Consider the following 22285-nt stretch of genomic DNA (forward strand, 5'->3'; position numbering starts at 1 on the left):
TGTATCTCGCTAACATGGCTCCACGGCTTATGCTAATAATAACTCTGCGAAGACACCGTGTCACTTGCTCTATTGAGCGCCCCGAATTTGCCCTGGGCCCCAGGAAATACTTTATTTTCTTATGTACAATATAAAAATGACTTGGTTCATGTCTCCAGGAACATGTATATGTAACACGTCTATGCAACACCCAGTGCTTTCCTCAGATCGCTCAGTCTCCTCGCCAGCTCATCCCTCTCGTTCTCACTCTCGGCGTACTTCATCTTCGTATCGATCAACATGCTCTCCAGCTGGTTGCACTGGTCCTCCACCTGCTCATTCTTCCGTGTCAGCTCCACGTTCTTCTCCATCACGCTCTGTATCTCCGCCTTGAGCCGATCCTCTACCTCCTTGCCCTGTGAGTCCACAATTTTGGTCAGGTCCGAGACCTTTTGCAACAACACGTCGTTTTGGTCTTGAAGCTGCGCCATCTCCATCTTCTTTGTAATCAGCTCCTTGGCCAGCTCCACATGTTCCTTGTTGAGCGTATGGACTGATCCCTCGAGACGGCGGACATGCATCGACAGCTGACGGTTGGATTCCCGTAGGGAATCCTCCGCTGCGAGCTCTGCCTGCTGCCGCTGAACCATGGCAGTGTACTTCTGCGCATACTGGGCCAGCTTCTTAGGCGTCACCTTGACATCATACGCGTCCCGAACAAACAGACTAGGGTTGTTCTATATCATAAAAGAAGCAGCAGGACGACAAAGAGTGCGTCAGTAATCGAGTAATCTGCACACGCTATATGACAGATCGGTGTCATCGGTATCGCCCTTACCCTGTAATATTCAAACAGTCCATTCTTCAAAAACTCGACTAGTGTCTCAAAATCATGGTTGAGGATCCGATCGTGATTTGCCTTCAGCAGCGCGATCGCAAACCGCAACAACGACTCGACTCCCTCGACAAACATGATGTCGTAGATTCTAAAGACTAGGTCCAGTGGGAACTTGTACGCAAACAGGGTCATAAACCACTGGGATGCATACATGGTCGACCGGACGCCCTGGTTCTGAAAGTGCTTATGAATCAAGGGTACAGTCTCCTCCATGAGTTGCTCGTACTGATACAATCGTAGCTGCAGTGTACTCATGTCTGGCGTAAAGTGCCCGCGCATATCGTACGTGTTCATCATCCGGACCAGCACGCAGAACGCCTCTTCATCGGGCATCTAGAAATAGCCGGAGAAACGAAACAAAGGCCCATTCACAAAGGAGAGTATACTTTTCGGTGAGCACAGCTGTGGTACAGCAACTTCACAAGCAGATACTGAAACACGTGCATGATACCAAAAACTTACATTCAACAATAATGGTCCGACCACAAAACTCAATCCTTGACAATAGCCAACCTCTGTGTCGTACAGACTGTAGGCCTTAACCACGTTGAAGAGCGACTCTTGGCCCAATCCCTCGGCCTGGAAGTACTCATGGTTGGGGAACGTGCGACCCATATCCCGATTGATCTGCTTCTCGTGAGAACTAGTCGCCTTGAGCAACTCTGCGTAGCTCGCCTCGAGTTGAGCATCCTTGGATTTCGCCAACAATTGCCAGATCAGACCCCGCAGTGCAGGTGGGATACCCTTCTGGATCTTTTGTGTCAGCTCTTTGGGATTCTTCTTAACCACACCGTTGTAGTCGTGCATCAATGCACCCCAATAGTCTACAAGTAAATAGAGCCGAGTGTTCTTAGTAAGCAATGATGAATTCCGCCAGATGACTCGGTAATTTCCACGCAGTTGTATCCTGCTTACCCCAGTCGACATCCTCGCCGACGGACTCTTCTTTAGCATGTCCAATGGCGCGGTCCATCTCTGAATCATTCGTCACCCGTCTTTTGGTATCAACTTCCAACATCGAGTTTTGGGCGTCCAACCGTGACAACAACAGATCCATGTTCGAATCCGTCGTCATAGTTGAATACAATGAAGCGCGCTCTGGGCTCACGTTATTAGATGGCCGCAGATCGATCCCTGTGGGGCTTGTATTGACCATCATGCCTGCGCCCGAACCTCGAGCACTCGTCCTGCTTGGTGTTTTTGCCATGGCAGAAGGAGGAAGAGTCGCTGAACTATTGTTGCCGCTTCCAAAACCACGTCCCATGAATGCCCCTGAAATAGAGCTCGCAATTGAGCTGATGGATCCATTGAGGACACCTCCGGTCCGGGGTTCAGGTGATGTCGATGCTGCCGCTGCAACTGGTTGAGGACTGACAGGAGAGGGCTGTGGTTGCTGCTGTTGATGGTACTGCTGTGACTTTGGATGTGGTTTACCACCAAAGAAACTCGATGGAAAACCGGCATTGGAGGAAGCAACAGGAACCCTGGGAGCTATCGTGCCGCTGTTTCGTTTAAGCGCGTTGGGCGTAAAGGGCTCATCTAGCGAGATATCATTTAAGCTCGTATCCGACAACGAACTATATGACAAAGGTCGCTGGTTATGAAGACCATTGGATAATCTGCCTGAAGAAGCGCTCGAGATTGATCGCGCAAGCGTCGTTTGGTTGGATTGGAAATAACCAGTGATAGGAGGAGAGCCAATTCCGCTTGAGGAACGGGATGTGTTGCTTCCAGAACTCGAGGTGCGTTCGATTGTCTGGCTCGAGGATATTGCTGAGGCTGACTGAAGATGCTGTGGGGTAGACGGTACGGTTGCTGTAGAAGAGGGCTCAGGAGGAGGGGGCGTAGACTTGTCAAGGGCAGACCAAGAAGGCGGAGACGATACCGGGCGCTCGTCTTGCTTGTCACTTTGATCAATCTCTGAATGCTTCTTGATCTCAGGTTCGACAGGTAAGGTGGAGCGACTCAGGACTGGCGAGCCAGGTTTGGACAGGGTCTTGGTGGCAGAGAAGGTGCTAGATGCCGGACGAGAACCTGAGGGAACTTGCGAGGATGCAGGCGACGAGAGCGCCGGCATATAAGATTCCTCACGATCTGACTCTGACTCTGAGTTGGATTCAGACTCGGATTCGGAGGGCTCAGGCCGGTCCTGGTCGTATCCAAACGAATGATGCTTTGTGTGGCTCGAATAAGACCTGGCCGAGAGGATCGAGGCGCGTGCGTTGGTTGCCGAGACGCGAATGACATTGCTGTTGGATGGTTTTTGGACTTCGTTCTCGTCGTCTGACGCCTGATCAAACGTCATTTTGTGCTGATGGTTGGGTGTGCTCGGCTGTGGTTCCACAATGGCGTTGGCATGGTGGGGACGCTCCTCAAGCTCGTCCTCGCTTTCGTCGTCATCATCGCGTCCATAGGTGTAAGCGTCTGCAAGATATGGCTCATCGTCGCTGTCGTTTTCCTCCCAGGAATTTCTAAACTTAGACTCAGAAGCAGCGTCCTCGAAGGGCTTGATGTTGGTGGGGTAGGGATGTGTATGTCCCTTGTTTGGCTCCGCATCAGAGATGGCACCGTAGCTGTCAATGGGGTCGAAGTCCTTGTTGTCCTGGGTACCCAAGGAAGTATGCTTGTTGACCATCATAATGTGCGAATAAGATATGATGTTGATGAGGTCAGGTCAGGCACTATTAGTTAGGGGTATAAAAGAAAAGAAAAAAAGTAAAAAAAAAAAGGAGGGAGGGAGGAAGGGGAGATGCGAATGCGAATGCAAATGGAGTGGAGTGAAAGGAGGGATGGTTCTGAGGATGAGGAAGGAAAGAAAGAAAAGGGAATGAGCAAAGAGCGAAGAAAGAAGAGGAAAAGAAAAGAGAAGAGGGGTTTCTGCCCCTGCTCCTGCCCCTGCCTGACTACCTGCGCCCATCCGCTGTTTCGTATGTGTGTGTTATGTGTGTCTTTGATTTCCTGCAGTTTCTGCACTGTTCCCCCGCTCTTCCTCGCCACCCCGGTTTCTGTGCCCCGCGGGATAGTGTTCCCCTTACATTTCTCTTTGTTCCATCCTCCCAGTCCACCGATCCAGGGCAACAATTCGACAATGGGACTTTGTTTGGATGCTATTTGCTCCCTTTAATGAGGCTCCACACAAACATAGTCGGGTACCTGATAAACTCACGTCCTGGGGCACAACCCATCACCATCAAGGTTCATCGACTGGTCCCTGAGAAAATGTAATTTATTTTGGCGCCAATTGCAATCCGATCATCGATATCAGCTGCGACAAAGTACTGGTTCTTCAGTCGCCTCCCTTCTCGGCAAACAAACCCCCCCAGCCTGGTGCAGCCAACATGGTTCAATCGGCTACATCTGCTTTGTGGAACAGAACAACACAGCCTCGCGTATACACTTAGGCATCCATACACATAAGCACCATATGGCCCATGCTCCGCGTTTGTTATTTGTGTAGTCATATATTCCAGGGCAGAGCGGAAAGAGTGGGCGGTGACTGCTTCGTGGCTTTCAATTGGGTTCGCGACAGCGTGCAAGGAAGAAACGCCCAAGAACAGAAACTCCAAACCATTCCCCATTTCACACCTCTCAAAAGTACCCCTCATCCATTAAACAACCCGCCCTTTTCAGGAGCCATCTCGACAGAACACTGGAACCTCTTCATCCAAGACGCTGTCTTAATTTCATCCGCACCTGAACTGCTCGATGGCAGCCAACTTTTGGACCTCGTCTCATGCGTAAGTTCTAACACCCGCCTATTGTCATATCACAGAGAATCTCAGGCCACTGAATGCCTCGAGCCTCCTATCAATACCAATTGAACGCGTCAGAAGGCTCCGTGAAGGTCTTCCAGCCATCTTTCGCGAAACAGCTTGACTGAGTTTGTTCTGCTTATCTGTCTTTATGTATAGCACACATTGGATCTTGGATCGGAGGCGTCTTGAGGAGGCCATGAGGGAAGATCTCGAGTACGTGGATATCGCAACTCTGACCAAGATCAAGATGTGGTACTACAACAGTATGTCAACAGTTACTCCCACGTCTTGGTCGGTGCTTTCATTTTCATGCTTCAATTGCTCTTTTTCGCTCACTGATCCCTCTTTCCATTTCCATTTTCATTTATGTACCACTCCTCTGGATCTGAATGCCATCGTCGTCAAACAACCGGAATACCTACTAGTCATTGGAAAGATCGGAAAGCGATTACAGTTTCGCCAGCAGGTCATTGCCACAGCCATCGTCTACTTCAAGCGGTTTTATACAAAGTGCGTAGGGCGGATGATTGCTAGGATAGGAGCTCAGGAGCACGCTGACTGAGTGGGCACCAACTGACCTCTTTAGATACCTGTGCCTTGCGTCTTTAGGAACAGCATGCGGTCAACAGATCCATCTCTCGTCGCAGCGACGTGTATATACCTCGCGTGCAAGATTGAGGAATGTCCGCAGCACATCAAACATATTATCACGGAAATGAAGCACGCCCTCGCAAGTATGCCGCCAGAAAAAAAAAATGGAATCCACAGCGTGATGCAGAAAGAAGGGCTCTATGGTAATAAGGAATCGTTCGCTCATCCATCTTGCTTCTTTCGCTTGTTAAATGGAACATAGATCACGGAGGATTCGACTACGATACATTCAAGGTCGCAGAATTTGAGTTTTATCTCCTAGAAGAACTCGAGTTCTACCTGACCGTATACCATCCTTACAGGGACTTGACACTCATCGCCAAGGAGCTGAAGCTGGAGGAATCAAACCTTCAAACCGCATGGTACTTTCCTTCATATTCTTTCTCAACGACTCAAGGAACGAACAAACGAACAACGTATTCTGTCCAGCACCCACTTATACAACTTGCTTTCATATACCTTAGGTTCGTAATAAACGATTCATACAGAACAGACGTGTGTCTTCTCTATGCGCCCCACATGATCGCTCTCGCAGCCCTCTATATCATCTGCGTCGTCCACGCAGAGCGCTACACGGACAGCAATAATAACAATAACAACAGCAACAAGAATGCCCTCAGCGACGACAGCAGTAGCAGTGGCGGTATCATCTCTCATACACACAGCAACGTGCATCTACATTCTCAACTTCACAACATGGCCACCAAAAAGGGACACCACCATAATACATCCCATGTAGAAGGACACGGTATCAATAACAGGAATATGGTCCAGTGGTTTGCCGATCTCAATGTTGAGGTTGAAGAGGTAGGTCCATATGTACCGGATGTGCAAGGTACATTTCTGTACAAAATAATAATAAAAAAAAAACCAAAAGAAAAAAAATTGCTAATGTGTGTATGTCTGGCTTTATTCCTTTAGATCATAGAGATTACTCAGGAGATGCTGTCGTTATACGCGATTTGGAAAGATTATAATGAGGAGAGTGTACCAGCCATGATCCACACGCTTAAGCGACCTAGTCGACCAGCAACACCTCACCAACAGCAGCAACAGCACCAGTCAACAGCACAACAATCACAGCAGCAACAACAACAACATCAACAACAACAACAACAGCAGCAGCAGCAGCAGCAACCTCAGCCGGTTGCCTGACAACCATAGAGAATCCTCAGCTTTTGTCAGTGATCTTGTAGAAAGCACAGAAGGGGACCAACTCTGCCATCATAAAAAATAATATTAAAAAAAAACAACTTTGCCTTTCTCCTATCCTCTAATTATTTTTATTATATCGCTGATATGCGTATGTCCAATTTTGCTAGATGCTTTGTAATGATACACGTTGTTCTTTCCTTTCAGATTGAGTTCTTATAAGTCCTGCCTTCCTTCCTTCCAATCCTGATATACCGCTCCTCATCGTTCCTTGCCTGAATCAGGATCACTGTGCTCACAAAACATACCACGTTCACGATCGTGAACCCAAACAGCGACGTGTACAGCTTCCTTAAATAACTGTCCGCGAACACCGAAACCTTTTCCTCACATCCCGGAAAAATCGAAGGCGATTGTGCACATAGCCCTGATGGGACCACATTCTGTCGATAGAGGTAGCCGCAGCATTGTGGGTATCCTGCCAAGGTTGTCTATTCGTCGGTATCACCGAACAGCGACAATAATAATAATAAATAAAATAAAAATAGAGTGGCGTTAGACTGAGGAGACTCTGGTGGGGTAGAGGTGGGATTGACAAATAGCGGCACCACCAAAAAAAAAAAAAAATACATACCATGTCCTGAAACGCTGTCTTGAGAGAATCCGGCCAGGTCAACCACTGCGACGCAAACAAACTACGCATCCTTAGGGTCTTGAACCAGATCACTCCTCCCAAAGATAGCTCTGCAATCATGACCGCGACCATCAACCACGCGAATGATACCAAAAAGCGTTTACGACGCACCGGGGCCACTCCACCCACGTATCCGACCAACGCCGTTCCTGCAACCAATGCTCCAATGAATGTTCCAGCTATAAAAAAAAATAAAAAAATAAAAATAGTAATAAAGAAAGAAAGGTTACAAGGAGTTGAGGTCAGTGAATTGACGGATATCCAAAATGCTGCATACGGTAACAAAGTCAGCTACGTCCAAAGATGGAAATGAGACATCTCAGGGACAGACATCAATTGAGTTCTTCGTCCCAAACCCCACACGCTCAATTTTTTCTTTTTTCTCTTGTTGCGGAGTAACTGAGCAGTGGCCCTGTGCGAGGGGGGGCAGGTAGGTAGGATAAAGGAATGGTAGTGCGACAGTGCCACCCATGCTCGTTTCGATCAAATAAAATGAACACAAACCGCTTAGGGGCAAGCATTCATAAAGTGAATGTTGCCAAAAAAAAAAGCGTGCGCCTATTTTGCCGTTGGAGATGGGCAGAGAGCTGTACTTTGGACGGATGGTCTAGCCTGTCTGTCTGTCTGTCTGTCTGTCTGTCTGTCTGTCTGTCTGTCTGCCAACCCCCAAGCATCCGGTGCTTTTGAATCCCTTCCTTTACAGGCACTCCATTCTTTTCATTTCTTTTCTTTTTTTTTTTTTTTTTTTTTTGGCGCTTCCTGTCCGCCTTTTTTTCATTTAGTTGTATTTGTGCGCCCATGCCTCATGCTTTATATGCAATCCATTTTCATATGTCGATAAGGTTGCCTGGTAAAAGGATTCGAGGTATGACATCTACATCTCCAAAAAAAAAAAAAAAAAAAAAAAAAAGTTCATTGCATTGCATTCACCTTGTTCAATTCCTCGCGAGATGACAGCGTCTCGAGGTGCACCGTCTGCAGCCTGCCGTAACCAGAGCATCCCCATTATCAGGGCTCCGACGCCGGTGAACAAGTAAATGGTCGTGAATACAAGGAAGTATCCCTTTAGTTTCCTTATTTCTGACATCTTTGATTATGGGGTATGACGATTGTTGGTGAGAAAGATGGAAAGAAGGAGGAGAGGAAGGGGAGAGGAGACGGAGGAGTGGAGAGGAGGCGGAGGAGTGGAGAGGAGGCGGAGGAGTGGAGAGGAGGCGGGAGAGGTAAGAGTGGAGAGTGGAGAGTGGATGAATGAAACCTGTGTGCTGTGGCTGGAAAGGTTCGCAATTGTTCAACACTTTACAAAGCGAAAAGTAAGAGAAAAGGGGAGAAGCGAGGAGGAGTCTGGGAACAGACAACCAGGAGAGCCGGTCGAGAGATGGATAGGACTATATAAAAACGGGAGAGAGTTAAAAAAAAAGAGAGCTGGCACGCAGAAATGGACGGGTTCCTGGTAGGAGAGGTACAGCAGACGGTGACAATCCAGAAAAAGCAGCAAAACGAGAGCAGCTCTTCAAGGCGTTCGCTCATGCTCTCTTCCACCTTTGGTAAGCGCTCGCCAATTACAATTTGATAAAAGGCCCTAGGCTCGTAAACAAGCGCTGAGGATGACAGCATATACAATGATACTTAATCACGTCGAGCATTCGCAGCTAAAAATTACGAGTTCTTTTTTGTCTTTTTGTTTTCTTGCCTCCTCCCTCCAGCTCCAGAGAGATGATGATGGCACCTACGACCAACGATTTCAAAAATGAACTAAGCAGTATCCTCTACCATAGACGCCAAAATTCCATACAGTCGAACATGTTCATGTCAGTATCTCAACTAAACTTTTAATACCAAGCATATAAAAACCCTCATTGTAGACGCTGAATAACTGCTCATTGAGCGTTGTAGGCGGTGAAAAGAGGGGCAATCTTAAACAATGTAGGTTAAGACTAAGGGATTTCAACGAGTTCTAAAGTGGCCAGGTTGTATCAAATAGCCATATCTCATCATCGAGACCAAGCATCGCCACCAGACTGTAGAAATAATATGTTACAAATAGGTACAGCTGTAGAACCCTTTCTCTTTTTGATAGCGTCCCTTTCGAGCGAGAGCAGCTGCATGTTCGTTTTATCTTGGCTCTGAGCTACCAAGCTTTTTTTTTTTTTTTTTTGTAAATGAGAATATCTGCAGTCTTCAACTTCTAATTCCATGACCAGAGCTCATACTCTTTATCGTATTCAATCCGGATTTTCATACCCTCATGGGAAAGGATACGTGGTGATGGGTGTCAATGGGAGTTACTCGTCACAGAAGCCTCCAGTTGACCGGTCTCAGAACAGGAAGACATACGACCCATGGCTTTTCGTCGCGTAATATAACATGCGCGCAGTTCAATTCCTCCCTTCCTCCCCCCTATGACTGTCCAAAACACGTCAGAGATTGATGTCTCCCGGCCTGACCACAGACCCATATATTACATTAACCAAAAGCTAAAAACGTAAACTCAGGCCAGCAATCCCAAGACGCGTTTTTTGAAACAATAAGACGTCTAAGGTTTTCTGCGGTTCTTATACAGCAGATGCCTTAGTGTATTATGAGCTATTGTTAGATATATTAATAGTAAACTTTAGTGTTTGCAGGCACCAGAGTATATACCAGGGCACACGCTTGGGCACTCGATCATGCTTGTGAATGGAACATATGCATCCAACTCAGGATAGCAACCCTCTCAGCTGCGGCGAGCCAGAGTTTATTTCTGTGATTTAACCAACCGAGCAGCCAGTATCTGTCTGCTTGGTTGACGCGTCTCACTCTCTACGGATCGCTAGGGCGACGTAGCCTATTTGGGCAAAGTCATAGGCCCGCCAATCTTGGACTCCGCATCCTCGGTGCTCCCGAACGCCCTCAAAGTGCCTTCGCAATCCGTTATTCGCCTTGCCTCCGTCGATACACTAGTAATCCCGAATTGGCTTTAGGCAGTGAGCAAGACTCATCCTGCTCCAGGAGACGTCGTCTCATTTTTTATTCGTCCCCTCTGACTTCTTTACTGTGCTAGATTAGCGAGGAGGAGCGAGGAGGAGTGTGAAGGAGAGCAGAGGGGTGTTGTGCTGTTGCATAATGGAATAAGCTATAGCGCAGAGGAGTGCAGAGGAGTGCAGTGCTGTGGTATAGCAACGTTAGCTCTGGGATAACGAGGGCAAATACCCGGTATCCAGGTACATTCTGCTCAAGTGTTCAACACTAAATGTTCATGCTATTAAATATTAATATTTGGATATAATAACTAGACTACGAATGCCCCTCCCCATCAAGCCTGGATGGCGACTCCACGAGCCATGCGAATAGTCCCAAAATCATATTCGCCATTCTTCTGGCCCATCCTCTCACGCTCCTCCGCGCTCACTTTCTTCATCACCAAGGGAGTCCTCAGTTGGCGAGGCTTCAACACCACAGTCGCATCACCCTCCATTTGTTCCTTCTGCTTCTGCACCCGCTCGACCTTTGACTGGATTGAGTGCTGCTGTTCCTGCTGCCGCTCCTGCGGATCCTTGGGCTCCTCAAACCGGACGGCGCCTAATCCAATACGGCGCTTCGTGTCCCGCATCGATGACGCACGGCTTACGGCGCCCCGACTCTCCAGACTGTTCTGGCTCGACAACAAACGCTGTCGTGCCAATGGAGAAAAGGTCTTGTTGCCGCCCTTGAGGACATTGTGGAGGGGCATCGCATAGTCGAATTCCTCTTGATCGCATTCCTCCAGTAGCTGCTTCATCGTCTTTTCAGGACGATTGGGAGAGGAGAAAGCCGCGCTTTCCTGACTATTGAGGTCAACACCCACGGATGAGGTATCGATCAAGTGCTCAAAGGTTGGACGAGAGACCCGACGGATGACTCTGGGCCGGTGCTTGCGGTGGTGGCTTCCGTTGAGCTGGACTTGATTGACAACACTCTCATCCATCTCTAACATGTTGTCCTTGAAAGGCTCGGTGACTGCAGGGGGCGACAACTTGACTAGCTGGGGAACATCTTTGACAGGACACTCGTTCACGGCTCCGTCATCCTGCTTCTCCTTCTTCTCCTTCTCCTCCGTCTTCTCGTCGGCCGCTGGAGATTCTAGAACTGAAGAATCCTTGTGGTCTCTAATCTGCTGGTGCGCGCGGTAGTATCGGATCTGCTGCTGGACAAACTTTCTGAACCAGTGCACATGAACCGCCAGGGCCATAAGTGCGACCTTCCAGCACAGACGCGACTCGACATTCAGGTAGAGCTCCGGCAGTAGTACGATCGGGTAAAGGATCCTGCTCAGGAAGAACGAAGTCGCAAACAAGAGATCCGATCGGAGCATTGGAAAGATATGTCCCGAGGCCAAAAAGATGGTCGATACTGGACACGAGAGAGAAAGAGAAAGTCAGCCGCATAGTCGACCGAAAATGAAAACAACATATCACGGCAGATGATTCACCAGACAAGGTACATACCTTCAATAGGCGTTCCCATCGCAAAGAGGGTCGACACATTCTTCTGCAGGGTCGCGTTCGAGACCACAGCCAGGTACCCTAGATGATGGGCCCATCCCGACAGTGGATCCAGATACGCTCGGTAATACACCATCCCCAGCACCAGATCGCAAATCAGATAGCTCACAAAGTACGCCGAGTACATCGTCGCCAAGTTCGACTCGTTCGGGAACTGACGAAGCGACAGCAACGTATTCCATCGTCCATCCAGATTTCCGTCACTACCACTGCCTCCGGGCGGATTCCACTCCATATTGGACGAGAGCGTGAATGTGCCCGTGAAGAGGACAATGGAGGAGAACAGGGTCAGGACCCAGGAGAGTCCCCTCCGGCTCTTGGGACGCTCCTCCGAGAGTTGAGGCACGAAATGGCGGAGGAAATAGAATCCGGTGATCTGGAAAATGCTCGCTGCCAAGAAAGTGAGCGCAAAGACCGAAGTATTCGGGTTGATATCGAAATTGCAGAACAGCAATGGCTCATGGAGAGAGAAGAGGTGTGCGAGGAAGGAAGGGTGTGGGACTGGGGATAGGGTGGCTGACAGGAGCGGGACTGATGAGGAAGCAGCTGCCATGGATGAGCCTTGTCCTGTAGAGGCAGAGGATGGGTAGATTGGGGAGGATACGCTGCTGCAGATGGCGCCATGATATGGAGATGCGGCTGCAGCGGTTAATGTGGAGGTAAAGTGTATGATAGGGCACAGCAGAGAGCTGGCTGTGTGGTTGTTGAGGACGCCAGCGTCCGGGTGGCCCGAGGTGGCACTCAGGGCAGCCTCGAAAAGGTCGTGGATGTCGATCATTCTGCAGGGTATAGATGGAGGGGAGAAATAAGATTTGGGCGGGGTATCGTTTAAGGGAGGGAGGGAGAGTCGTCGCTGGAGAGTAGGGAGTGTTGAACGGAGAGTGAGAGTGAGAGAAAGAGAATGAGAGAAGGAGAGTGAGAGAAAGAGGGAGAGAGGGTTCTTTAAACTTCTTCCTCCCCCTCCAGACCCTCGTGCCAAGGGCCCTGGCTGTCCCATCCTCTGTCTCAGCAGGGGCGGATGAGTCGCATTGCCTCTACTGTAATGTATCCAATTGAGTCCCCCGCCACTGCCCCCTCTGCCCTTGTGCTCTGTTCCACATGCCACATGGTCGGGAGAGCAATGCGATGGGATGCGATGGGCGAGAGTCTCTGACCCATGCCACGATCTCTCTCTCCCGTGATCCCTCAATATATCTCAATATCTCCAGTATATCCTTGTCTGCTTACCTCCTCCCCTCCTTCACTAAAATAAAAAAAAAAATAAAAAACAGGCGCGTTGTTCACATCAGCAGCAGTAATGCGCAGGTCTCTATGGCCGAGTATCATATGTCCCTCCCCGACGGCGATACGGGAACTTGTTTATCTCCCCATGCTCTTCTTTTTGCTGACCCTCTGAAACGGACCGAGGCAGCTCAGATGCTCATGACCAAAGTCATATCCGAGCCACACTTTGCCAAGTCCCCCATATACTCACAGGCCAACACCGAAACCCTATCTCTCACACACCCATATACACACAGTCATACACACACTCGTATATATTTACATATACATACAACACTCTCCTGTCCTTTCGCTCGCACACGCCCTGGAATGAACGGACCGCATTCGCCTCTTGTGTCCCCGTCTTAGTCATTCGAATTAATCCAATCGCCTCTTTTCGTTGAAGTTTCGACCCCATGTTGTTTGTGCTTCAGGTTTATTTCCTTCTCTTTTTTTTTTCTTCCCACTTTTGAACCATGACCATGGGACCAAGATGGTGACAACCCGCGCGCATGCCATTTTAATAAGTCAACCAGGCATGGAGAGAATACGCACAGGATATATATTTATAAATATGCTTTATAATTTGTGGGCCATTCAAGAGCTCGTGTACGACCACGCGTTCTGGGATTTATGAAAAGCCCAAAAGATTATTGTGATTAAAGAAGGTCATGTTGCCCCCCCACACCTTCCCCCCCTTCCCCTTTCCCCTTTGCCCCTTCCCCTTCCTTCATCTAACCTTCTTCCTCTCCAGGACATCTGGAAGAAGGAGGGGGGGAAATGATCATCGCGCGGCGAGTCACGCGAAAAGGAAAGCACAGTTTAGCCGATTGGGAAGGCGATTAAGAAGTATTTCTACCCATAAGAATTTTTTTTTTTTCACTGAAAGAATAAGTGAATGAATTTATCGTCTACGCAAGCACAACCGTGAAGGGTGAACGAAAACAGCATGCTCAAGCTCACAGCACGTTTCTGTAAGATCCCAAAAGCAACACATAAAAACAACCGAAGCGCAGCATTGCCCAGAGAAAAAAATTAGGGATTAAGGGCGACGGGCGAGAAAGAAAGAGAGAGATGGAGAGGGCGACGATGATAATTGTTCGTCGATGATTGGATCTCTTGACAACGTCCCCAAACAGAAAACGAAACGCGTAAAATACAACAACATCACTGTGCTATGTTGTGCTGTGCTGTGCTATTCATGTTCCAGTAAGTACATGTTTTTTTTTTTATTCTTCCTTTATATACTTTCTACATTCACACACACACACTCACAAAGGAAAGAAAAAAGTAAAAGTAAAAGTAAAAGGTATAATAGCTGCAAGATCTATTCCTTCGTGGAAACGAACCCCCGCACGCCCGCGTTACATACACACATCTCCATGCGACCGAACACCGCCTCCTCCTCTAAATCTCCTGTGCCCCGCCATGCTCCCGCTCTAGCGAATCAAGCCGCCGCTGATGATCCTCGCCCAACACCACCGCCGTCGCCTTGTTCTCGGACTGATCAGGCCGCTTATCCTTCCAAGGGCCAGGGCCAGGAGCCGCACAGATATCGACGCCCTCGACCGTGGCAGTGATGTATTCAGACCTAGCAGTGTCGGCGAGCGACTCTAGGACCGTACACAACTGCTGACGCCGCTGCTTGGCCTGGAACTTTTTCTGGGTCTGGATGTAGAGCACAAACCAGTACAGATGAAGAGACATCGTGACCGTGTACAGGAACGCGACCGACTTGTCCGGGTAATTGAAGAAGATCTCGTGCCAGAGTAGGCCCACGTAAGTAAGTCGGGTGGCCACAAAGCAGAACAGGTACAGGCGTTCGATCGTCGCGGTCCGGCGGTGGGGGAACATGCGTCCGAAGGCAAGGAAGATGCTCGAAGCTGGTTCATCGTTCCGTTTTGTGTTCGTTTTCGTTTCGTTCGATCCATCGTAACCGTCGTGGTTGTTTATCGGTTAGTCGGTTGGTTTTTTTTTTTTTTTTTTTTTTTTTACGTTAGGGTTGCGCATGTAGGATAGAAGAGAGGTGAATGTTAGTCCTGTGTTACGTTATGCAATTTAATAAAAGCCCACGGCTCTTTCATTCACTATACCTTCAATGGGCGTCCCGCAGATGCAGAACACCGACAGCATGTCCCCGGCCCGCATGTGCACCACAATGAAATAATAAATAATATGATGCACCACCGTCGAGAACGGCTCCAGCTGCTTGCGGTAATGAATCAGTCCCAGGACCAGATCCACCACCAAAAACCCCTGAAAGTTCGCCGCGATGATATGAGGCCCGATTCGCCCATCGTCCGGGTAATTCTCTAGCGAGAATGCCAGGTGTGGACGCTTCATCTGTCCCTGGAAGACCCGATGCCGTAACGACAGCGGTCCCTCGCTCAAGAGTCCATCCTTGTATTGGGTCCTGTCTGCACCAATGTCTCTCTTGGCATCGACACTGTTCGTCCGAGCATGGCTCTCCGCATGGGAGAGATCGACGGCCTTGACTGGGAATCCCTTTGAGGAGGACGAGTTCAGAGCAGTGGCGGACGCAACAATGGAACTGCCGCTGCCGCTGCCGCTGACACTGCTTTGCCCATACCATCCAAAGTCCGAAAAGCAGTAATACTTCGCATACGATCCTGAATCTAACCTCAAGAACGACGGTAGCGTCGACACAAGTGCCAGTGTTCCGGCCTTCAAAATTGGATAGCAGATATCCCTTGCTGCAGCGCTCGCCAGATCAACCGCCTCCATGGATGTGGCCAGTGCGGCGGCCTGGACCGTCGTAATCGGTGCTGCAACGATGGATGCGGATGTTGCCACCGGGTGATAATCGACCGCTGCGTTGAAGATGGTCCGCAGATGGGGTACCTCGTACAGACCCGCGATCGTGAAAAGCGTGGCCGAGTAGAATCCCATCACCCAGGAGAGTCCCAGGCGATTCTTGGTCATCGATGGGTTCAGGTACCAGGTGAGATAGAACAGACAGGGGAAGACCACAATGGTGAGCAGGAATGTCGTCCAGAAGGGATTGCGTTCAAAGCTCCAGTCCGAAGGAGCGAAGCGGGCGTCATCGAGTCCTAGGAAGCTGATGATGGATGTGAGAAAGGACGGTGAGGCCACAGGCGGAGGCCAGGCAGCCGACATTGGAATGGTGGCAGTAAGTCCAGGGGAGGTGTGTGTGTCTGTGTATGTGTAGAACAGGTGTGGGATTGGATGTGGGATGCAGGTGGACGGAGAGGAGAAGGAGAAGAAGGCAGGGGGGGGGAAAGAGGAGGATTGATAAACGAGTGGGTTTAAGACGGACCAGGGTACGGGACGAAGGCAGCCCCGTTTAGGTCTTTAATGAGAGGCCTTGTACTTTCTTCTTCGTGGAGAGAAGGAAAGGCGAGAAGGTGGGGTTGGGGGGTTGGGAGGTGAGCAGAAGAGAGCCGAACCTGCAGGCCGCAACAAAACCGCAAAATCTCTCAGATGCTGTGTTACAGAGTACGAACATGAACAAACGAGTCTGTTAGATTGCCTCATTACATATCCCCCAATCTCCTCCCTTGTCCAGTTCCGCCCTGGCCTCTTTCTTTGCTGAGAACAATCGCGCTTTCGTAGAAGGGGAGGCCATCTTTATCCCGAAAAAAAAAAAAAAAAAAAAGAGTAAATGAATTCCGTCTCGGTCCAAGCGAGCCCGTTTTTTTTATACAACCCGTTAAAAGAAGCAAATGACCCCATTGCGCTTCTGTCGCGACGAGGTTTTTTATCTCATCAAAAAGGAATGTTCGCGGGAGTGAGGGGGGTCAAGAGATTGAATGCATGGGCGTCAAGGTGTCGTCAGTATGAGAATCAGGCGCATCTATCTATCTATTTCGTCCCAACGGGAAGAACGAAAAGAAAAGAGAGCCCATGTTGAGCATTCCGCACGTCCAACTATGGCTGCAAGTACCCCACTCCTCGCTCCAATATTACACAAAACGGAAATGAAAGGGTTCTGCATAAACCACGGACGCGAGTCGTCCGGAATATGAGCTTCGCTCCGCTGTGGAACAGAACCCGCTTCTCTTGGTCCGTGCGAGAACGAACGGTCTATCCCCTGCCCCTTCCTCCTCACACACACCCAATGTGATCGACCCTTGTCTGTGATTCGCGACCTTTTTTCTTCTTAATGAGAACTAATGGCGATCTGTGAGTGGTCTAAAAAGCCATCCTATTTTTATAGTATTTTTTTTATTTTTCTTATTTTTATTTTTATTTTTTGAGTGAGGAATTTACAGACCAATAAACAGACCTGCAACACCAACCGCCGCAACCATCGCACCTGCCACCTGAATTCCTGCGGTAGCGAGCACAGCACCGGATCCACGACCCGTCGCTGTTGACCCTGTCGGGACAACACTTCCCGTCGCCGCAGCCGTAGCCGTAGCCGCTGGAACACCTCCCGCACTGATACCGACAGTCGCAGTCGTCACTGCCGTAGGACCCAGGACCGAAACCATCGATGAGGAAGGGGGCACGGCGGCCAAGTTGACGTTATAGTTCTTGCCAACGCACTCGTTCTGGCACCCTACGTTTCCTGCACAGCCGTCCAAGCAGCTCAAGACCGCGTCGGCCGTTTTTTCTGCGGGTGCCTTGGATCCAGCTTGAGAGTGAAACAAAACATCGTTCATCGTAAGTCTCAAGAGTTACACCTGGAACAAACCGTACGCTGCATAAAGTAGACAAGAGAGAAAAAAAAATCTCGACAACTCACCAGATCCAGGCGCATCGACCGTGCTGTTCGTCGGGCCAGCCACGGCCTTGGACCCATGATGTCCAGCACCAGAAACACCGGCTGCGACAGCACAGACGTACATGGAAAGGATGATAAGAGCAACGTGGCAACGCATGGCTGTTGGATGATATGAAAATGTATAGAGTGCTTGTGGGTTGTGCGTAGCTGAATATCTAAGAGCTTGGATGAGAAAAAAAAACGAGGCAGATCTATCCCTTTTTGAAGCATTTTTTTTTTGTTCTTTATGGAGCGAAGAGGGGGGAGGAGGGGGGGGGGGGAAACCCCATGGCGCGGTCCAAAGGATAGGACATCGCTAATAAAGATGCCTGAAGGATAGACATAAGTAGACAGTAGGAGATACAAGAGTCTCTTTTTTTTTCTTTCAAGGGCGGGGTCCGTAGAGGGCGCAAGGGCGAGAATGGGAGACAGAGGAGACCGGGAGGGAGAGCGAGTCGCCAGGAAAAAAGGGGCCCGATGCCAGGATATGCCCGATAGGTTTGCGCTGACCATTCAAGGAACAGGGAAGGGCTCCTTTCTCTCTATCTCTCCTATGGTTGCTCCGCGTTTCCCTTCGTGAATCTCCTGTCCCTCCTAGTTCCCCCTCTATCCAGGCTCGCGTCAGACCAGATACTGAGAGTGTGCTCCGCGCATAACCTTCGGCGTAAGGCCTCAGGGCTCACGGCAAGGCCAAGCCTGTATACGAGATGTTTACCATCCTATCCACTCACGCATCAACAGCAACGCACATATGGACCTAAACTACGACCGCGTCTAACTGCCCGACTGTTTGCTGATCGTCCAGCGACGCCTATGCCCGTCACTCCTTCACAGTCTATCGTTCTGGTAGCAGTAGGCGGCGCCTTTTTTTTTTGGACCATGTTATTTATTCATGTTTGGTTTTTGGTTTTTTTTTTGTTCTGTTCAATGACAACTCTGAAGTCCCAAGAGCCGGGCACGAGGATGATAAGGGTAGGAGCAAAGGGAGATACAAGGCGATAAAAAAAATGAACCCAGGTTGATTTTTTTTATTGCTTATTGCTGGGCAGGACGGCCACGGCCCAAACCAGAGCGGAACTCGGGCTTGTAGTCGCCAGAGGCACCCTCCTTCTTCTCGCCATCATCACGACGGCGGTAGTCCTCACGGTCACCGCGGGGGCGGTAAGCACCCTCGGGGCGCTCTATTTACAGAGAGAAAGAAATAAAGAGATGATCGAGCGGCGATCGTCAGCGACTGTATTCTGAACAGGTAGGGGGGTCGTTGTTGCAACATGGCAAGTTAAAAAGAGACCCATGTGCGTCCCATCGTATGAACTGCTGAAATTCTACTCCTGTTGGAACGATCCAGTCGCACAGCCCTGTTGTCAATTACTGCAGATCTCCTTCACGTAAAACATTGTGTGCGTGTGTACTGATCTCCTCTAAAGATTATTCACGTGGTGCTGAATGTCGCAATGCCTCAGACGGCCATGAAATATAAAATATAACATCCTGCTCCTGTCCTGCTCCTGACTACTACAGTCGCACGTCAATTGATATAATTTTCGTAACTACCCCAGGTGTCCCTGCTTCCTGTTAAAGCGCCGCTTGTGTTGCAAAGGTGCCGACAAAAAAAAAAAAAGAACAAAAAAAAAGCACTCGCTCCACACAAATGGAAATCCGTGTATGATAACAAGCAGACGGTTGCAGTTCCTTACCAGCACGGCGAGGGGCAGAGGGGCGAGCAGTCTTCTTGAAGGTGGCGGGGAAGATCTCCGAGGGCAAGTGGAGGTACTCGCGCAAGTACTCGATACCGGCATCAGTCAAGGTGTAGTAGTAGTACTGCCACGAGAACTGGGTCTTGACGTACTGCTTCGAGTCCAAGGACTGAAGAGCCTTGATGACCTGCAGGTTGGGGACATCAATCTCATCGTGCTTGGGGGCGTTGAAGTCCTTCTTGGCGACCAAAACGCCATCTGCACATTGTAATCCGTGTAGTGATTTAGATGTTGCGGTTGATCAGATCCGTAGAAAGGTCGTTGATTGATGAGGAGGTCCAGAAGTATCCAGAACGAGTTACGATCGTTATCGTAGTCCAGTAATAAAAAGTCATCCAGTAAAAATAAAAAATAAAAAAAAAGCAACAACGAACGGGTGTAAAGAAAACGGGAGAGTCGTAGTTAGCCGCCTGCATCATAGGTCCATCCTGATCACTCGTACAAAAAATCCAGCTCTCAAGTGCGCTGTGGTGCCTACCCTTGAAGAGGGCCTCGTAGATAAGCTTGCGGTTCTGCTTGGGGATAAGCATGCTGAATTATCTGTTTGTCGCGTTGAGTTCAGTGGGAGGAAAGAGATGTTAGCGATCTTGCTCGAGGTGCTCCGTCAAATAGGTATTCCGCCATTCCTGTTGGAGCTGATTCCTGTTCTATGATCTCTATGTTCGCATCAGTCCTTTCTGTCCGCCATCCTTCTTTAAAACCATCCTGCTCGATAAGGCTGTCGATGTGTATGGCGATGTGTATGGGGTTTGGTGATGATATCGACGGATGGATAGATGGATCGGTAGGGGGTATCCATGGCATCCTCCACTCCATCCAAGCTGGGATCCTGAAGATGTCTCACGTGCATCATCCAACCACTGTGTTCGATTAGCGCACCTGAGAAAAGAGAAGGGGAAATCCTATCCCGCCCCGCACCTTTTTTGAAGTGCAAATGGCGAAAGCCACATCTATGCATTTTTTATTCTACGCTGGAAATCGCGTCTCTTCAACACAAAACCAAAAAAAAAAATAAAAAATATCGAGACATCCTGAGGCACCACTGCTTCAACCACTGGTACACCATGGTATAAGAGGCGATTTAGTTATATACAGGGTTTTAATTTAGAACAAAAAAAAAATGCTTTGTACAAATGAGTTGTGTCAAAGGCATATCCTTTAAGCGACGGCATGCTTGGGGTGGAACTCGGGGGCTTCAACCCTCAGCTCAGAGTGCTCGACATCTGTGAAGACAAGGGGAGATTAAGGAATAAAGAAACCGTTGTAAGCAGCCGATCAGAACACTGATGAAGGATATAGCACGTCAACATTCCACTGCCCTATCCAACATTGATCCATTGAGCATATCCAATTTCCGTCCAAGGCAACTAACCATAGCTCCTAACAGTGGCAAAGAGAGAATTCTTATTGGATCTCCAAATCATTACCGATGACATGGTGCTCGTCCGGGCTCATCTTGTCCATCGCCTGGGAGGACTTGTTGCGGTGACCCGAGTCAGCGTGTGGAACAGGGATCGACGAATCGTCCTTGTGTTCAGCATGGACACCGCGGTTGGAATGCGTCTTCAGGTTGCTGGTATGGGTCTGGTTGTTCTTGGCTGTGTGCTTGCTATCCTTTGCTGCCTTCTTGGCTCCGTCCTTGGCGTGCGCACGGGCATCCTCGAAATCATCGACAGTATCCTCGAACTCATCCGGAAGATCATCGGTCTTGTCCTTGGCAGAGTCTTTCGTGCGCTTTGCGCCACCCTCGACGTTCTTCTTCGCGCTCTTGGCTCCATCTTTAGCGTTCTCCTTGGCGTCCTTGGCGGCGTGCTTAGCATCCTTGCTGGTATCCTCAGCACCCTTCTTGACATCCTTGGCCGTGTCCTTGACGTCCTCCTTGGTCTTCTTAGCGCCGCGCTTCACATCATCAGTTGTATCCTCCACATCCTTCTTGACCTTCTTGGCACCGTCCTTCACATCATCGGCAACGTCTTCGGCTCCCTCTTTGACATTCTCGGCGGTCTCCTTGGCGGTCTCTTTGACGTTGTCCTTTGCGTTTTTGGCAGTCTTTTCGGCGTTCTTAGCGCCCTCTTTGATGTTGCCATGGGCATCATCGGCAGTACCCTTGACGTTTTCTTTAGCCTTCTTGATGTTCTTTCTGGAGGCCTCGACGCCTTCCTCAACTTTGTCACCCAACTTGTCAGCGGCATCGGCGACCTTGTCTGCACCTGACTTGATGGCTGTTGCAGTCCTGTCAAGACCCTCGGCGGCGAGATCGCGGGCCTGGTCCGCCATCTCCCCCGCCTTCTTTTGAACCTTTTCAGAAGCCTTGTTCAGCCTCACCTGGGCGTCCTCAGCAGCATGGGACGCTTTTTCTTTGGCCTGTTCACCGAGCTATTGGAGGTGACATCAGATATCAAAAAGGTTAGTACTGATATTTGGATTGACGATGTCATTCGTGACGAGCACAGACTGGTAACCGCATTAAAATAAATCATACCTTTTCTGCTTCCTTGAGAGCATCATCCGTGACATCTGTGCAGAGAGGAAAGAAAGCGTGCTGCATCAGGATCAGGATATCCATGTTCCATGTTACACACATAACGGTCAACTTTTTCAATGCGTCTCCCCTCCCCTTTTTTTTTTTTTTTTTTTTCTTTTCTTTGTGAAAAGTATTCTTACCGGAAACCTGCTGTGCAGCATTCGAGACCTTGTCCTTGAGCTGTTCGCGCTGTGCGGCACGCTGCTCCTCTGTGGTGGCCATGTACCAATAGACAAAGCCGCCGGCGAGGGCGACGATGCTAGCAAACAAGGCGTTGCTGACTATGGCAGAAGCCTGAAAATGGGCCATAGTCGGGAGGGAGTTGTGCGGGTGTGGTTGGGA

The 22285-nt window shown here is 49.4% G+C and overlaps 9 protein-coding genes across 9 annotated transcripts; 2 read left to right on the top strand and 7 right to left on the bottom strand.

Annotated features, from left to right (window-relative positions):
• Positions 1–179: 179 nt before the first annotated feature.
• BC939DRAFT_399772 (rab-GTPase-TBC domain-containing protein) lies at positions 180–1804 on the bottom strand (the record flags this gene model as incomplete). The annotated part of the gene is made up of 3 exons (XM_051552497.1): positions 180–716; positions 818–1210; positions 1340–1804. 3 exons carry the CDS (start codon positions 1802–1804, stop codon positions 180–182), a joined length of 1395 nt encoding a protein of 464 aa, XP_051409782.1.
• BC939DRAFT_458643 (uncharacterized protein) lies at positions 1680–3731 on the bottom strand. The gene has a single exon (XM_051556627.1). It carries the CDS (start codon positions 3513–3515, stop codon positions 1728–1730), a length of 1788 nt encoding a protein of 595 aa, XP_051409783.1. The 5' UTR covers positions 3516–3731; the 3' UTR covers positions 1680–1727.
• Positions 3732–4582: 851 nt separating this feature from the next.
• BC939DRAFT_505257 (cyclin-like protein) lies at positions 4583–6438 on the top strand (the record flags this gene model as incomplete). Its single annotated transcript, XM_051560632.1, has 7 exons — positions 4583–4614; positions 4789–4895; positions 5058–5142; positions 5242–5366; positions 5486–5645; positions 5748–6090; positions 6205–6438. The coding sequence occupies 7 exons, from the start codon at positions 4583–4585 to the stop codon at positions 6436–6438; spliced, it is 1086 nt and encodes a 361-aa protein (XP_051409784.1).
• A 200-nt stretch (positions 6439–6638) lies between these two features.
• Positions 6639–8216, bottom strand: BC939DRAFT_505258 (uncharacterized protein; the record flags this gene model as incomplete). Its single annotated transcript, XM_051560633.1, has 3 exons — positions 6639–6926; positions 7070–7308; positions 8060–8216. 3 exons carry the CDS (start codon positions 8214–8216, stop codon positions 6639–6641), a joined length of 684 nt encoding a protein of 227 aa, XP_051409785.1.
• A 2208-nt stretch (positions 8217–10424) lies between these two features.
• BC939DRAFT_505259 (uncharacterized protein) lies at positions 10425–12430 on the bottom strand (the record flags this gene model as incomplete). The annotated part of the gene is made up of 2 exons (XM_051560634.1): positions 10425–11500; positions 11596–12430. 2 exons carry the CDS (start codon positions 12428–12430, stop codon positions 10425–10427), a joined length of 1911 nt encoding a protein of 636 aa, XP_051409786.1.
• A 1690-nt stretch (positions 12431–14120) lies between these two features.
• On the bottom strand, positions 14121–16529 carry BC939DRAFT_458650 (uncharacterized protein). Its single transcript, XM_051556628.1, has 2 exons — positions 15009–16529; positions 14121–14798 (listed from the first exon to the last, which is right to left on the bottom strand). The coding sequence occupies exons 1-2, from the start codon at positions 16051–16053 to the stop codon at positions 14323–14325; spliced, it is 1521 nt and encodes a 506-aa protein (XP_051409787.1). The 5' UTR covers positions 16054–16529; the 3' UTR covers positions 14121–14322.
• A 1363-nt stretch (positions 16530–17892) lies between these two features.
• Positions 17893–18428, top strand: BC939DRAFT_458653 (uncharacterized protein). Its single transcript, XM_051556629.1, has one exon. The coding sequence runs from the start codon at positions 18084–18086 to the stop codon at positions 18240–18242; it is 159 nt and encodes a 52-aa protein (XP_051409788.1). The 5' UTR covers positions 17893–18083; the 3' UTR covers positions 18243–18428.
• A 259-nt stretch (positions 18429–18687) lies between these two features.
• Positions 18688–19962, bottom strand: BC939DRAFT_458655 (Plectin/S10 domain-containing protein). The gene is made up of 3 exons (XM_051556630.1): positions 19898–19962; positions 19360–19617; positions 18688–18843 (listed from the first exon to the last, which is right to left on the bottom strand). The coding sequence occupies exons 1-3, from the start codon at positions 19947–19949 to the stop codon at positions 18698–18700; spliced, it is 456 nt and encodes a 151-aa protein (XP_051409789.1). The 5' UTR covers positions 19950–19962; the 3' UTR covers positions 18688–18697.
• An 861-nt stretch (positions 19963–20823) lies between these two features.
• Positions 20824–22252, bottom strand: BC939DRAFT_479152 (uncharacterized protein; the record flags this gene model as incomplete). Its single annotated transcript, XM_051558820.1, has 3 exons — positions 20824–21795; positions 21902–21936; positions 22084–22252. The coding sequence occupies 3 exons, from the start codon at positions 22250–22252 to the stop codon at positions 20824–20826; spliced, it is 1176 nt and encodes a 391-aa protein (XP_051409790.1).
• Between the last annotated feature and the right edge of the window lie 33 nt (positions 22253–22285).

This window comes from Gamsiella multidivaricata (assembly GCF_025024155.1).
Source record: "Gamsiella multidivaricata strain RSA 2152 chromosome Unknown BC939scaffold_55, whole genome shotgun sequence".
Taxonomy (NCBI): domain Eukaryota; kingdom Fungi; phylum Mortierellomycota; class Mortierellomycetes; order Mortierellales; family Mortierellaceae; genus Gamsiella; species Gamsiella multidivaricata.

Coding starts and splice junctions, on each gene's coding strand:
- BC939DRAFT_458655 (XM_051556630.1), bottom strand. CDS start 19,949: ATGCTTATCCCCAAGCAGAACCGCAAGCTTATCTACGAGGCCCTCTTC. Junction 19,618..19,897: donor CTACGAGGCCCTCTTCAAGG/GTAGGCACCACA, acceptor TACAATGTGCAG/ATGGCGTTTTGGTCGCCAAG. Junction 18,844..19,359: donor CTCTGCCCCTCGCCGTGCTG/GTAAGGAACTGC, acceptor CTCTGTAAATAG/AGCGCCCCGAGGGTGCTTAC.
- BC939DRAFT_458653 (XM_051556629.1), top strand. CDS start 18,084: ATGGGAGACAGAGGAGACCGGGAGGGAGAGCGAGTCGCCAGGAAAAAA.
- BC939DRAFT_458643 (XM_051556627.1), bottom strand. CDS start 3,515: ATGATGGTCAACAAGCATACTTCCTTGGGTACCCAGGACAACAAGGAC.
- BC939DRAFT_458650 (XM_051556628.1), bottom strand. CDS start 16,053: ATGTCGGCTGCCTGGCCTCCGCCTGTGGCCTCACCGTCCTTTCTCACA. Junction 14,799..15,008: donor CTGCGGGACGCCCATTGAAG/GTATAGTGAATG, acceptor ACGATGAACCAG/CTTCGAGCATCTTCCTTGCC.